Raw genomic sequence first — 13,060 nt, 5'->3', positions numbered from 1 at the left:
ATGTGCAGCTGCTGCTATACAGAATGCTTTGCATTTTCTAAAGACCCAAGGAGGGTTTACTAATATCAATTTGAAAAGCTGTGAGGGCCTGCTGCCTTTGCTTGGAAGGATACATGCTTTAAGAACGAAGCGCTCGATACAAGTAACAGGACTTACAGGTGCAGATTTATTAATGTATTTAAACAAAATTCAACTGCTTTTTGTGAAAGTAAAACTAAAAACAAACCAAAAAAACCCATAATGTTACATATCTAGTAATTAATTTTAACCGTCTCTTAAACATTAAAACAATTTTACCAAGTAAAAAAAAAAAAAGAACGGTTAATTGTATATAACTAGTAGCACACAACTTACTGTAGCCACGCTTTTGAGTACCTTACAACCCTAATGTGACTAGATTTTTTTTACTGCATCAAATTGCATTTTGACTGTTTTAAGGACTGTTTTTTTCTTATTCATATTCTCTTAAAAAGCACTTTGGAAAATTAGAATCGACTTTTTACCTTTTCTCAAATAAATAGAAAAAAATGTTTCATGAACAGTAAACTTGATTTAATGAATCAAAATGGACTTCAAAATACAATCCTTACCAAACCATTCCTTTAGAGATTTGTGAAAAGGGTCCACACAGTGCATCCAGAACTGGATTCTTACTATTCTTGCAAATAGTAATGGCGGTAACGTTCTAAAACAATTTACCAGTCACCAGAAATTACACTGTATATATAAGCCTATGTTAAAGCGTACTTGTTCACTCACATTCACTCAACTTGCTAGTAGTAAACCTTGACCTTCTGAAAGTGAAGGGTGTGACTTTGTATACTGTCAGGGATGGAAGGCAGATGAAACAGACACGTGGCCCATCTCCTTCCAGGCCTCGACCCTAAACAAGAGCGTGGAGCAGGAGAAGCGTGGAGAGAACAATGCAGTAGTTACTCCTGGCTGTGTTCTTTATGAGCAACTACTGTTGACTGATTTGCAAATGCCTGTGCTTTTTCCTACATGGTTGAAAAACAGCATACTGTATAATCAATAAAAATAAAAAGAAATGAGAAATTAGAAAATAAAAAGTATGCTAAAGCACCAGCTTCATTATGTCTAATCAATAAACACCCAAAGGTCATCCTATGTAACATGTAACAGCAGTAACACACACTGAGTGTGTGCTGCATCACAGTGTCAAAACTGTCTGTTATCATACAAAACAAGCACTACAGTTCACCTTAACAGAGAGCCAAGCCGCACCAGGCACTTCTCAGCGGCACAACCTTGTTCCATCATTTCTCTATTCAACCCCCCTGTTAAATGAAAGGCAGCTGACACTTCAGCCCTATTCTCCATTCACAATCAATCACAAAGAAGCTCTCTGTCAGAACTGCTGGAGGAAGCTTTCGGAGCTCAGCTTGGGTAGCTGTGATGCATGCGAGATGCTCAATCAGCAAGGAACAATGAACTCGAATAATTTCTAAACGTCTGACATAGAAAATGAGTTCCATAAACAACATGTTTGCCAAAATTCTGACTCAGTTTTCCTTCATTATGCAGAAGATCAGCTTGCTGTTAAAGATATCATATAGCAAACATGACCTGCACATGTAGTTGAAATGAACTCTTAAAATGCCTGATTTATTTTAACCACTGAACAAAACGTAAAGTAGTTTCTTGTCAGCAAAACAAAACAATCAAACAGTAAACTCAATGCAAAATACAAATCAAGATATCTTTTATAAACACACTACCATGGGTAAAATGCATACAGTAAAAACAAACAGCAGAATATTTTAATTCCAGCTTACCTTTTATAAAAGCCACTGAGAGGCTGTAGACACCAGAACTGCCAGTAATCCAAACAGAAGGCTTTCAGCTTCAACATTGTATGTGGTAAAATCAAAAAAGACACAGTCGGTTTACAAACATATCATCAACTTCTGAAGAACCTTCCTATGCCAGGCTCAAGCAGAAGCCTGTGTTACCATGGGGGAGACACCTCATTGCCCCTGTGTCAACGTTCTGAAGCCCATTGTCTTCCCTGTTGTCAGTACAGGCAGCAAGAGACCCCACATGGCACTGTATCCTGGCTTAGCACCTGCCCATTAACAGGAGGACAAGAAGACAGCAGCAGCAGCAGGACGGCAGCAGTATTCACCTCCCCTCTTTGATGTCTCCAGTAGAACTGTCCGGAGCTCTCCCCTCATACTCTGGACTGATTAGTGGTTTTTCCTCTCTCTCTTTTTTTTACCACGTCAAATCTGTTCTTTTTTTCACTACTGGGTAGTTCTAATGCTACTCTTTTGTACTGTTAATATGAGACATACAACCCTTAAGAAAGTATGCACTGTAGCTCTAATCCATACAATTGCCTTGAAAAGCAATGTTAAACCCCCAGCAGAGTATAGAGTACTCTCTGCATCTCATGTCCACACACGCAATTTTCTTTCCCCCCTTTCCTTACAGATTTTCTTTTTAAAGGGCCCTTGTAAAGTAGTACAGTTCCCAGTTTGTAAATAGGCTGCACAGCTCTGCCGCTCCCTGCCAGGTCTTCAGCTCTGAATTACAGCTGCTCCATTATCTGTCGCAGACTATAACAAGGACTGGCTTCCCTGCGCTTAAACCGTAACAATACAAACAATGCCCTTCCCGATCAGGGTATTAATTATGCTTTATCTAATTCCCAGCACCCTTTGCCAGTCAGGTCTGTGTGGCGAAAAGCTAAATCACCAAAACCACATGGTGCTCAGTGGGGCAACCTCATAGCTAAGAAGCTGGCTAGATAATGCCTCGCGGAGATATTCCGATGTTGGTTGCTGGGGCAACAGGAACACAATCTCAAATGGAATGCTGATGTCTGTTTCCCATTGGCCTGTAGTTAAATAATGACTCTATAACAACCACACTGAATTTGTGTTGGAATACTGGGACAAAAAAAAAAAAAAAAAAAAACATTGATTCATGCAATTGTGGTGGTGCTCAAAATTACCATAAACTGTAGACTTGTTCAATACAACCTATAGGCAGTTTTTGAGCAAGATAGGAACCAAATAAACACATATTGTAAGAGCAACACTATTTCTACAATATGAAAAAAATAGATGAAAGTGACAGCACTTTAGCTTTTCCCATTGAAGATATAACTGAAAATGATATCCAGTGAACACAATGTTCATCTAATCAGCGTGGGAAATACAGTGCCAGAATGTGAGTTCATTTAGCTGCTGGTAGTGAATAATAATGCTAATTAATTTATATGTCCTCCTGAATTAGCAGGTAAAAAAAAACACAGTAATGCTTAACGTAATGGGGTGGAGTCTCTCACGTTTAGAAAAATCTGAATGTTTAAAAGCATGTCTTTCCACTAGAGTCAATTAAACGTTTGCAGGGACAAGAGCACTCCATTGAAATATTTAATCCAAACTCACATATAAATCTGGTGTTATTCTGCTATATAATACTCATATCACCTCGACTGTTACAACCAAACATGTACATTTTTATCCTGTGATAATTAAAGGCAGGATTTTAAAACTATCAGATCTACAAGGCACTGATGAAGTCAACTTCAGGTTCTTAATAGTTCCACCTTCTTTGACTGGGTGTTTTTTAAGTTATGAATGATAAAGGCAGAGATGGATGGTAATCAAGATTCAGCACAACAGCCTGGCTTCTTTCCTCTCACAGTAGACTGCAACATTAAGCTTCATCTCACGCTCTTGAAGAAACGCAGCGTGTTACTTTGAATACAAGTTTCTGGCAGAGATTTGTTTAAATCTTCAGTCTCAATGGTGCAGCTGTATAGCCAACAGGAAACAACATGTCACTGTATTCCATTTTGTAAGCATCCAGGCTTATAGAGTATTCAGAACTAAAACAAATCTTACTACAAACATGAAAGCGTCATTATCACTTGACAAACCCCTTCAGCTACTCCTTCCTCACAAGCTCACCACATCAATATCACATTCTGCTGTTTAATCTTTACATCCCGGTGGCAGCTCAATTATCAGGCAGGTTTGAATGATCTTCAATATCGTTATCTCTATTTACACAGTTATCTTTTTACTCTTGTTTTATGATAGTCCTTGTTAAATCCATATCTCTGAGTTTAGAATAGTTTCTACACAGTGAGATGTGTGAACCCTGACGTGTCTTAGTCTATCAGTAAAGATGAAAGCAGCACTTGGTTCCAGTTCAGGGAACTGAGTTATTGAAACCTACCAACGGGAAACATTTTGCATAATACTAGATACTTTAAGGCACATTGACATTCACAAGATGGCAACGCTAGAACTGGCTTAGCACAAGATTCTGTGCTGCCTGGAAAATAATCTTTAGTGCAGAATCAGAACAATGAGATAAAAATGCTCACAAAGTCTAGTGTGTATCTCTTACTTACAGTAAAGTTATGCTCTGCAAGTTTGTTTTTGTGCCTCGGTAGTGGGGTAGAGATAGCGGTTTTGATCATTTTGCACCTTCAGAAAATATATTGCAGATTCACATTGTTGGATATTATTCAAGTTGTGATATTGCAATAAGGATGATCCTGCTATGCAATCATCTTTGGATTTCCCAATGCCTTAAGATATTTACGGTATATTGGAGAGTCAAAAATGCACGTGGCTCTGCAAATGTATACATTTCATTTTTATAAAAATCATCAGCTTTATCAATACATTATGATTATTGACGGGTTTTTCCAGCCCATATTGAAACCCTTTAATTAAAGTCCACTTTGCATCACAAAGTCCTTTATGAAATATGTGATGCAAAAGGAAGACTTAACTAGCATGCATCATAATGTATAAAATCCACTGCCTATTGGGATTTCCATTCCATTCCTCTGCAATTCAAAGAAATCTTTTATTTTGCAACTGCCAAATTGCATGTAGTTCTGATTACCCAAAGATACTCCCAAGGGAGTAGATATAATTATACACAGAAATTAAAAAAAATAAAATAAAAACCCTTAGCCTCTCATTTGTTCCGGCTACTGAAGACCCGCGATAGTGTTCAGTTCTTTGATGCTACCAGCGCATCTCGGAGCCATTATTTAAATTATATCAATTTTCTTATGCTGGGTTTCAAAATTATATTTGATTGCTTTGCATTCATATGGCTAATTTGAAGAAAGGAAATGAGTGGGTGGGAGGGGAGGTATTAGGGGGTGGGGCTGCTCTTACAAAGTCATCTACAGTATCCAGACAGATTCTGACCAACAGCATATACCGTAACAAAAGGCATATGAACATATTCAAAAGACTAAACAATATGTAACAAGGAGGCTGCACTTACTCTTTTAGTGTTACTGTACAGGCTCTGTGCACTCATGGGGAATGGCTCCAGAAGCCTAACCTATTGTCTAAACAGACTGAAATAATTTACAGAGTCTTCTAACTGCCTTAACACCTCGTCATTTGGTTATTTTAGAGCAGCCTTCCTTTGTTTAGTCGAGAATAATGAATTTAATGGTGGGCTGTATTACACGTGTCCTTCTGCCACTACTAACAAAACAAAGTAAACCATCCCTTTGTTGTCCTGACAATGCAATGGAGGCATCTGGATATGGGTGGTCTGGTAAAAAGTGAGAGGCGTCATTTATGTGTGGTTTCCTCCCTTTCTCTATCGGCAGACAAAACAGGCAGGCGAGGCCACAGGCAGTAATTGGAGCCCCTGCAAGTTACCTGAAGGTCTCTGTAAGCTCCCCTAAACAATAGAGCTCAAACTGTGGAGCTTGTCAGACACGAGAGCAATTACTTACTACTAATTACTGTGTATATTTATTGCAAATGTTAAACATCTGAGAAGTCAATAATATGACGCCAAAATTGCCACCGCAGCAGTATCAAAACATAAGAGTACTGTTTGTTATGTAGTTATCTTTATTATTCTTTTTTAAAATGAAAATGACAAACTGCTAATGAAAGACTTTTAAATTGCAATATCAATATCAGTGCTCACTGCACATTACCGGTCAACATGACCAGTTTATTTGCCGCAGCATAATTAATTGAACAAACAATGTTGTGAAACATGCTATCTTTATTATAAAATGCAGCTGGCGATGCAAGCAGTATAATATGCAGGACAGAGTGCGAAGGCCAAAGGTCCTTCACACCAAGTGTCTGTCCTTCAGTGAGTCCAAATATAACTGAGCGCTTATTAATATTAAGAGAGCTAATGTTAAATGACCCCCTGGGTATAAATATCAGTGAAACAAGGATCTTGCCCATCAGCTGTAAGCATGGAATGAACAAGTCTTGTAAAAGTTGAAGCCAGTACTTCAAGTATATTAACAGAATTTTAACCTATAGTACAGCTAGAGTGGGAATTGCAATCTGCTTCAGGTTAACAATAACATTTACTTATTTATGAGAAAACACTTCTCATATCAATTCGTTTCAAACCAAAACAAGATTCAGGCCACTGGCACTTTATTTCCACAATCACATGTACTTAGACGTACCTTTAAAAAGTAAAATAAGATAACGTTTCCTTACTGAACAAAAAAGTGCCCAAGGCATAGGGGAAACTGTGACAAATGAGACAAGCTTGCACATAAGTAAGGAAATGAAGTGCCTTTATGCAATGTCCTGCAGTGCTATTGCTGCTTTCCAGCTCTCTGTACCTATCCAGCCATCTTATTTAAAACTGTCAATAGAAGATGTGCAGAGCATTAGAAAGGGTTTACAGAAAACACCATCAAATCTGAGTAGCCTGCTGCAATGACAAAGAGCACAGCGCTGTCAAATAGAAATTGATCACACAATTCTTCCTCCCCTCAACCCACGGTGCATTGTCCCCTACAGTTCAAATGTTGCTATGATTTCAAAGTGAAATACTGCATTTTGCTAGAGAGAGATACTGTATCAGCTTTGGAAATATGGAAGTGGAATTTGAAAAAGCATTACCGGGTATAATGAACCTACGTGCCCCCACACATCCTGCAAATTCAATTCTCCAAAAAGAAACTGCAGATATACCAGTAAAGGTAACTATAGGCAATTTGCTCATTGCCCAGAGAGTTTGTATAATAATAAGAATCCTGTTATTCAGCTGAAAGTCGGACTTGGTCTCTGTTCGGTACTGGTGTCAGCTACTGTTTTTACTTGAGGTTTCCAGTCCTAAAAACAATATTGAGAAGTTGAGAAAACCAAGCATAGCAAAACAGACACAGTTTCACTCGTCCATTTTAAAGAAAGATGTTAATGATGGACTATTCTTTGTGAGTGATTATTTGATAAATTAACATTTTTAAACACACTCCACACTCCAGTTGTATGAATTGATTAATGGAGTTTCAGTGGCTGCCTGGGCCCAGCTGTGAAGAGGTGCCTATTCAGATAAAGAGGGCTGGTGATCAAGCCCCGCACCTGGGTACCATGTTCAAAGAGACAAGGATCTCTGATGGTGCTGCTCTATAAGCCCACACTGTGCACTGCAGGCATGAGCATGGGTTGAATAAGTACTGTGTAATATAAGGTATCTCTTGCTATAGTTTGGACAATAGCATAATAAAACGACATTCAATATTCATAGCTGCTTCAGCAACATGCCCTCCAAATACAAAAGATATTTCACACTTATCTTGCACATCTTTAGTATTAACATGCACTGTACAGTATATATTACAAGGTGCATGTTTTATTGTGTAATATTATATTAATACACCAATAGCTGCAGCAGTATATAACAATGTGTATCTTCCATAATGTGTTATAATTGTGTATGTTATCATAAAGCTTTCATTGTATGTACAGAATGCAGGAAACAATGAAACAGCAAATAATGTCCATTCCATTCTATTTCTTTCGGCAGAATGATCATTTGACATTATCACCATATGCACAGATACTGCACGGTTATACAGACATCAACCCAGCAGTGTGCAATACATTTGTAATGCCTGGGGCCCTTCTTTGATAGAAGAACATGAATATAAAGGGCAACCTTGAAGATTGTTGACGCTGTTTAGATTTCGTTCTAACTTGCTTGGATAAATCTGGCAAAGAGAGAACAAAAGGCTCAACTCTGTGGACTGTGAAGGGATGGGCTGCTGGCCTTTACCATCTGCTGCAAACAGCAAACACCCAGCTCTCTTCACATCAAGAAAATACAAATCTGGCAAACTGCAATCCACATTCTGAATTGCTCACTGTGCATAGCTAAATGTATCACTAAAATACTCCACCAACATATGTCTGGACTGTAAGACGAAAGCATTTTTATGTAAGTCTATAAAGTCTATAAAGCATTTGCATGATGGTAACGGCATACAGTAGGGCTGCAATATACACACAGCAGAAAACTCGCTAGTGCTTCATGAACACAGCCTCTTGTAGTTGTTCTTTGTTCTTTACCTACAGAACCCCTCTCTAACCCTCCAAGCACCCTGAACAGAGCTGTGAGCGAGTTCCATGCAGGCGTGTAATTGCTGTTATTGTGATACTGAACTGTGACAGCGGCGCTCCATTTCTAACTGATCACTGTGGAAAATGAGACCCGTAGCGTTGCCCCGGGCTACACCTAACAGCGTTCCTCTAAAACAGGAGCTTTGGACGGCTTCATCCCCTCCCAAGCTCCAGCAAAAAAAAAATGCTACACACCATTTTATTTTTTATGGGGAAAAACAACAAAATAAATTCTGCCTCAGTTAAATTACAAATGGGGATATTATAATAGGCAATATTGTTTTTATATCTTCATTGTTTTTTTAGCGGAAAGGTGGTCAGATGGTGTTAACGACAGCTTATTTTACTGAGATTTAAACCAAGCAAAGAGAGCCACCAGATGGCCAGATATTGTAATTACAGTCAAAAGAGTCGAAAGACCCAAAATTTGTGCACAACTCTGTTATACTATAATTAATCATCTTTTAACTAGCACTTGAATGAAGCTTATTATCATACACCAGTTATCTCAGGAGAAACAATATGGAAACTTGAGAGAGTTTTGGAATGATGTGTTTCTGTTATATTACCTCGACCTTGATTTAACAATTATATATTTCAGCAGATTCCTTATTAGATGCAGTACCTTCGGCACAGGTCACAGTGCAACGAATGATCAAATGATGTAGCAGTTCAGTAAGAATTTGATCATATTTTTAAGCCAATGCAGTGCAAAAATCATCCTTTACAATGTGCCTCAGCTTCCCAGAACTCATCTTGACAGCAAAGCTTTTTGATTGCTGCCTCAATGACTGCTTAGTGCTTTACTCCCTCTAGTGGTCTATTCAAAAGCCCTCAATATTGACTTAGGTATTGATGAACAAAAGCATTCAGACAGCAATCAGTGACTGAATTCACTTTTAAATACATTTTAGCTTTAAAAAAAAATGGTTATCCACTATAATCTGTATTTTTCAATATTTTGTCTAATCGTTTAAATTAATTTTATAAATCAAAATACAGATTGCGCCTGCCAAAACACACACATTCCTTCAGCTTAGTTACCTGCCCTCAATATATAGCAGGATAAATCAGCCTAAGAAAAAAAAAAAAGTATACTGGAGATAAGTATACTGTACTGGTTAAGATCCATTGCAGGGGTGTTGGCACTATATTTATATCAACAGATTTTTTTTTTTCTACAACTTAACATGCGGAATTAAACTGCATGTCAGAAAACAAATAGATCATCATCATTATTTTTTACTTAAACAGGTTAAAAAAAAACAAAAAAAACTTAAAACTACTCCACACTCACAAATAAAGAGTTTATTAAAAAAAAAAGTTCACTGTAATTCATTCCAAGAAGAGCAGGATTTTAATTAGCTTGATCGCTTTTCTGAAATCTAGCTATGAACTCCAGTAATAACAGGAAGGATCAAGATTAAGCCAGGATTCTGACATCCTGTGTGGAAATGACATGGCTGTGTTGACGTTTGATAATTTAAGGGTTTACTGAGGTTTATCCTTGGTGCATGATTAATTTGCAAGGGCAGGGTGGCAGGTGGCATGACAATATAATTCAAACCAGGAACCAAAATGTGTTGTTAACGGCCAACTCCATTCACCTACTAAGCAATCTTAGGGAGCTGACTGTTTGCTAATGCTTTCCTAATTTAAAGCTTAATTTCCAGTTTCCATGAAGGTACAGTACACACTGATAATGTACAAAATACACCAGCAGTAAGGGGCTTCCGAGGGCGTATCCGGTGAAGGCGCTCCGCGTGGAGTGCAGGATGCACCCCATATCCTGGAGGTCGCCGGTTCGAGTCAAGGCTATTTCACTGCTGACCGTGGATAAGAGTTCCCAGGGGGCGGCGAACAATTGGCTGATCGCTGCCCAGTGGGGAAGGCTTAGGTCGGCCAGGGTGTTCTTGGCTCACCACGCACCAGCGACCCCTGAAGCCCTGCGGGCTTGCCTGTAAGCTGCCCAGAGCTGCGTTGTTCTCCGACGCTGTAGCTCTGGGTTGGCTGCATGGTGGGCCTGCAGAGTGGCTGATGGCACACGCTTCGGAAGACAGCGCGTGTTTGTCTTCGCCACTCCCGAGTCCGCGCAGGGGTATTAGCGGTAAACCGAGCCTAAAAAATACAACTGGGAGAAAAACGGAGTAAAATCAATTGGTGACTACTAAAAAAAATAAATAAAAAAATATACCAGCTGTGAGATGAGGAAATGAATTACAATTTAATAGATTGAATCTTTAGAAACAACTGTTGGTACAATGAACTAATTAATAGTGTCTCCACCTCAACTATATTTGCTGCTTTTTCTCATAAACTCTTCTTTATTTAAATGATCGTAAGGCTCTGTTTAAGAGATGTTACCTATTTCTACTGAAATAAAGGCATCATAACACCACTCTACTCTACACACCCCCCCCCCCCCCCCCCGCCTTTCTTGAAAGTCACATCTTATTAAAAACACATTGGTAATTGTTTTCTTCTTCATGTCATCAAAATCCCAATTTAAATTGTGCCAGTAACACAAAGAAACCAAATACTTTGTTTAAAAACATTTCATAAAAAGGTAAGCACAAACAATAGTCACAGCAGCATTTATTCAGAATCAACAGTTGTTAGTAGTTAACAGGTATATAACAGACACAAGAGAAAGTGAAAGTACAGTCCCAGACAGAAATATCAGGCTTTCATGGTTAGAAATGATTACATGCTTTTAAAAGTAGTATGTGGATTTAAAAGTTTGGCCAAGTATATTGACGTCCAAAGTGAATCCACGCAGGAGAGGACAGAAGCGATCCCTCATTGCAGGAATAGGGAGGACAGGACAGGAGCGATCCCTCATTGCAGGAATAGGGAGGAGAGGACAGGAGCAATGCCTCATTGCAGATAAAGGGAGGAGGGACAGGAGCGATCCCTCATTGCAGGAATAGGGAGGACAGGACAGGAGCGATCCCTCATTGCAGGAATAGGGAGGAGAGGACAGGAGCGATGCCTCATTGCAGATAAAGGGAGGAGGGACAGGAGCGATCCCTCATTGCAGATAAAGGGAGGAGAGGACAGGAGCGATCCCTCATTGCAGGAATAGGGAGGAGAGGACAGGAGAGATCCCTCATTGCAGATAAAGGGAGGAGAGGACAGAAGCGATCCCTCATTGCAGGAATAGGAAGGAGAGGACAGAAGCGATCCCACATTGCAGATAAAGGGAGGAGAGGACAGAAGCGATCCCTCATTGCAGGAATAGGGAGGAGAGGACAGGAGCGATCCCTCATTGCAGGAATAGGCAGGAGAGGACAGGAGAGATCCCTCATTGCAGATAAAGGGAGGAGAGGACAGGAGCGATCCCTCATTGCAGATAAATGGAGGAGAGGACAGGAGCGATCCCTCATTGCAGATAAAGGGAGGAGAGGAGAGAGGCGGTGCTTAGAGGAGTGTCAGTTACAGCTCAGTGAGTGACCTCGTGCTTCAGGTTATCTTGAAAAAGGGCTACTAGATCCAGAAGGTGGACAACAGAACTGATGAAGGGCATTATCATCCCTGTCAAAAAGGTGAAATGGAGATAGCGGTTTTCAAAAGATACTGATGTCGCTTGAAAAAATTATTGAATGGCATAGTAATTTATGAGCAACCAAAACTCCATGGCAGAATAATCTAAATGTTGACTGGGTTGAAAGACCCGCAACAATCACTTGTTTGGATTGAACCCTTTATCCAGGCTTTGTACAGAGCTTGCTTCCATATCATCCTTTCATTGCCTTTTGTTCTTAATCAACTAATGTTCACCACAGCTGTGATATAAATGACCGAACTTACAGTATACGGTTCACTACATTGAACCACACCAGTGATCCAAAACTTTTTAATAGACAGGTTGTTTTTTTTTAAATTGGCAAGCAAGTTATGAAAAACTACACAGATGGTCACTTATTTAAAAAAAAAAAAAAAAAGTGTCTGATTCAAATCTGATTTGCAAAAAGCTCCATAATTGTACAAATACATAATATGTCTGAATTTATAACATTTACAGTTCATACTAGATAGTAATTTTGCAAGAAAAACATCAACTACATATTCCTTGCTTGTATTACATATTATATAAAATATGCTGAAATGACAAACCTATTGATTCTTACAGTTTCAGTTGGTATGAACTGAATTTCCAGTTAAATAACACTACTGTTTAACTTAACAGTGTAACACAACACACAACATTAGAGCTGCCTTGGCAATTAAAAATGCATTTCAAGCTCACAAGCAATTCTAAACAGATGCCAAGACACAGCTGAGCTGACACTGAAACATTCAAACACAACACAGTTAGCTTGTACAGCATCACATGGATATGAAAATCCAATAAGAAACATTTGTAGGACAGACCACACTAATGTTTGCCAAACAAACATGCATTAAGGTATATCAATATGCCTATTGTCAAATATATGATGATTTTCGTGGTTTTTTTTTTTTTTTTTTTTTTTTTTAAATATCTGTCAATGAAAATATTTAGACAGATTATAAGAATTCTGAAATCAATCTCACGCTGTTACTTTTGGGGACAGCCCAAATTACTCCTCTGCCTGGCAGATTCAGTTAAAAAAATAAATAAATAAATAACATAAATCAACTATAAGATCTGAAGTCATTAAACTGAAACTGTGTCC

General features: G+C 38.8%; 1 protein-coding gene across 4 annotated transcripts in view; it reads right to left on the bottom strand.

Annotated features, from left to right (window-relative positions):
• Positions 1 to 13,060, bottom strand: part of iqsec1b (IQ motif and Sec7 domain ArfGEF 1b) — a 152,931-nt gene that overhangs the window by 72,000 nt on the left and 67,871 nt on the right. Inside the window, exon 1 of one of the 4 annotated variants that reach the window (XM_041224291.1) lies at positions 1,797 to 2,730. The exons of the other annotated variants lie outside the window; for them this stretch is intronic. Within the exon in view, the coding sequence (XP_041080225.1) occupies positions 1,797 to 1,873 (77 nt within the window). The 5' untranslated portion in view covers positions 1,874 to 2,730. Of the gene's footprint in view, positions 1 to 1,796; positions 2,731 to 13,060 lie in introns of those variants that run through there. 4 annotated transcript variants of the gene reach the window in all.

This window comes from Polyodon spathula, chromosome 23 (assembly GCF_017654505.1).
Source record: "Polyodon spathula isolate WHYD16114869_AA chromosome 23, ASM1765450v1, whole genome shotgun sequence".
Lineage (NCBI taxonomy): Eukaryota > Metazoa > Chordata > Actinopteri > Acipenseriformes > Polyodontidae > Polyodon > Polyodon spathula.
The sequence above is the reverse complement of the archived record's forward strand: the minus strand, read 5'-3'. Positions and strand labels throughout refer to the sequence as shown.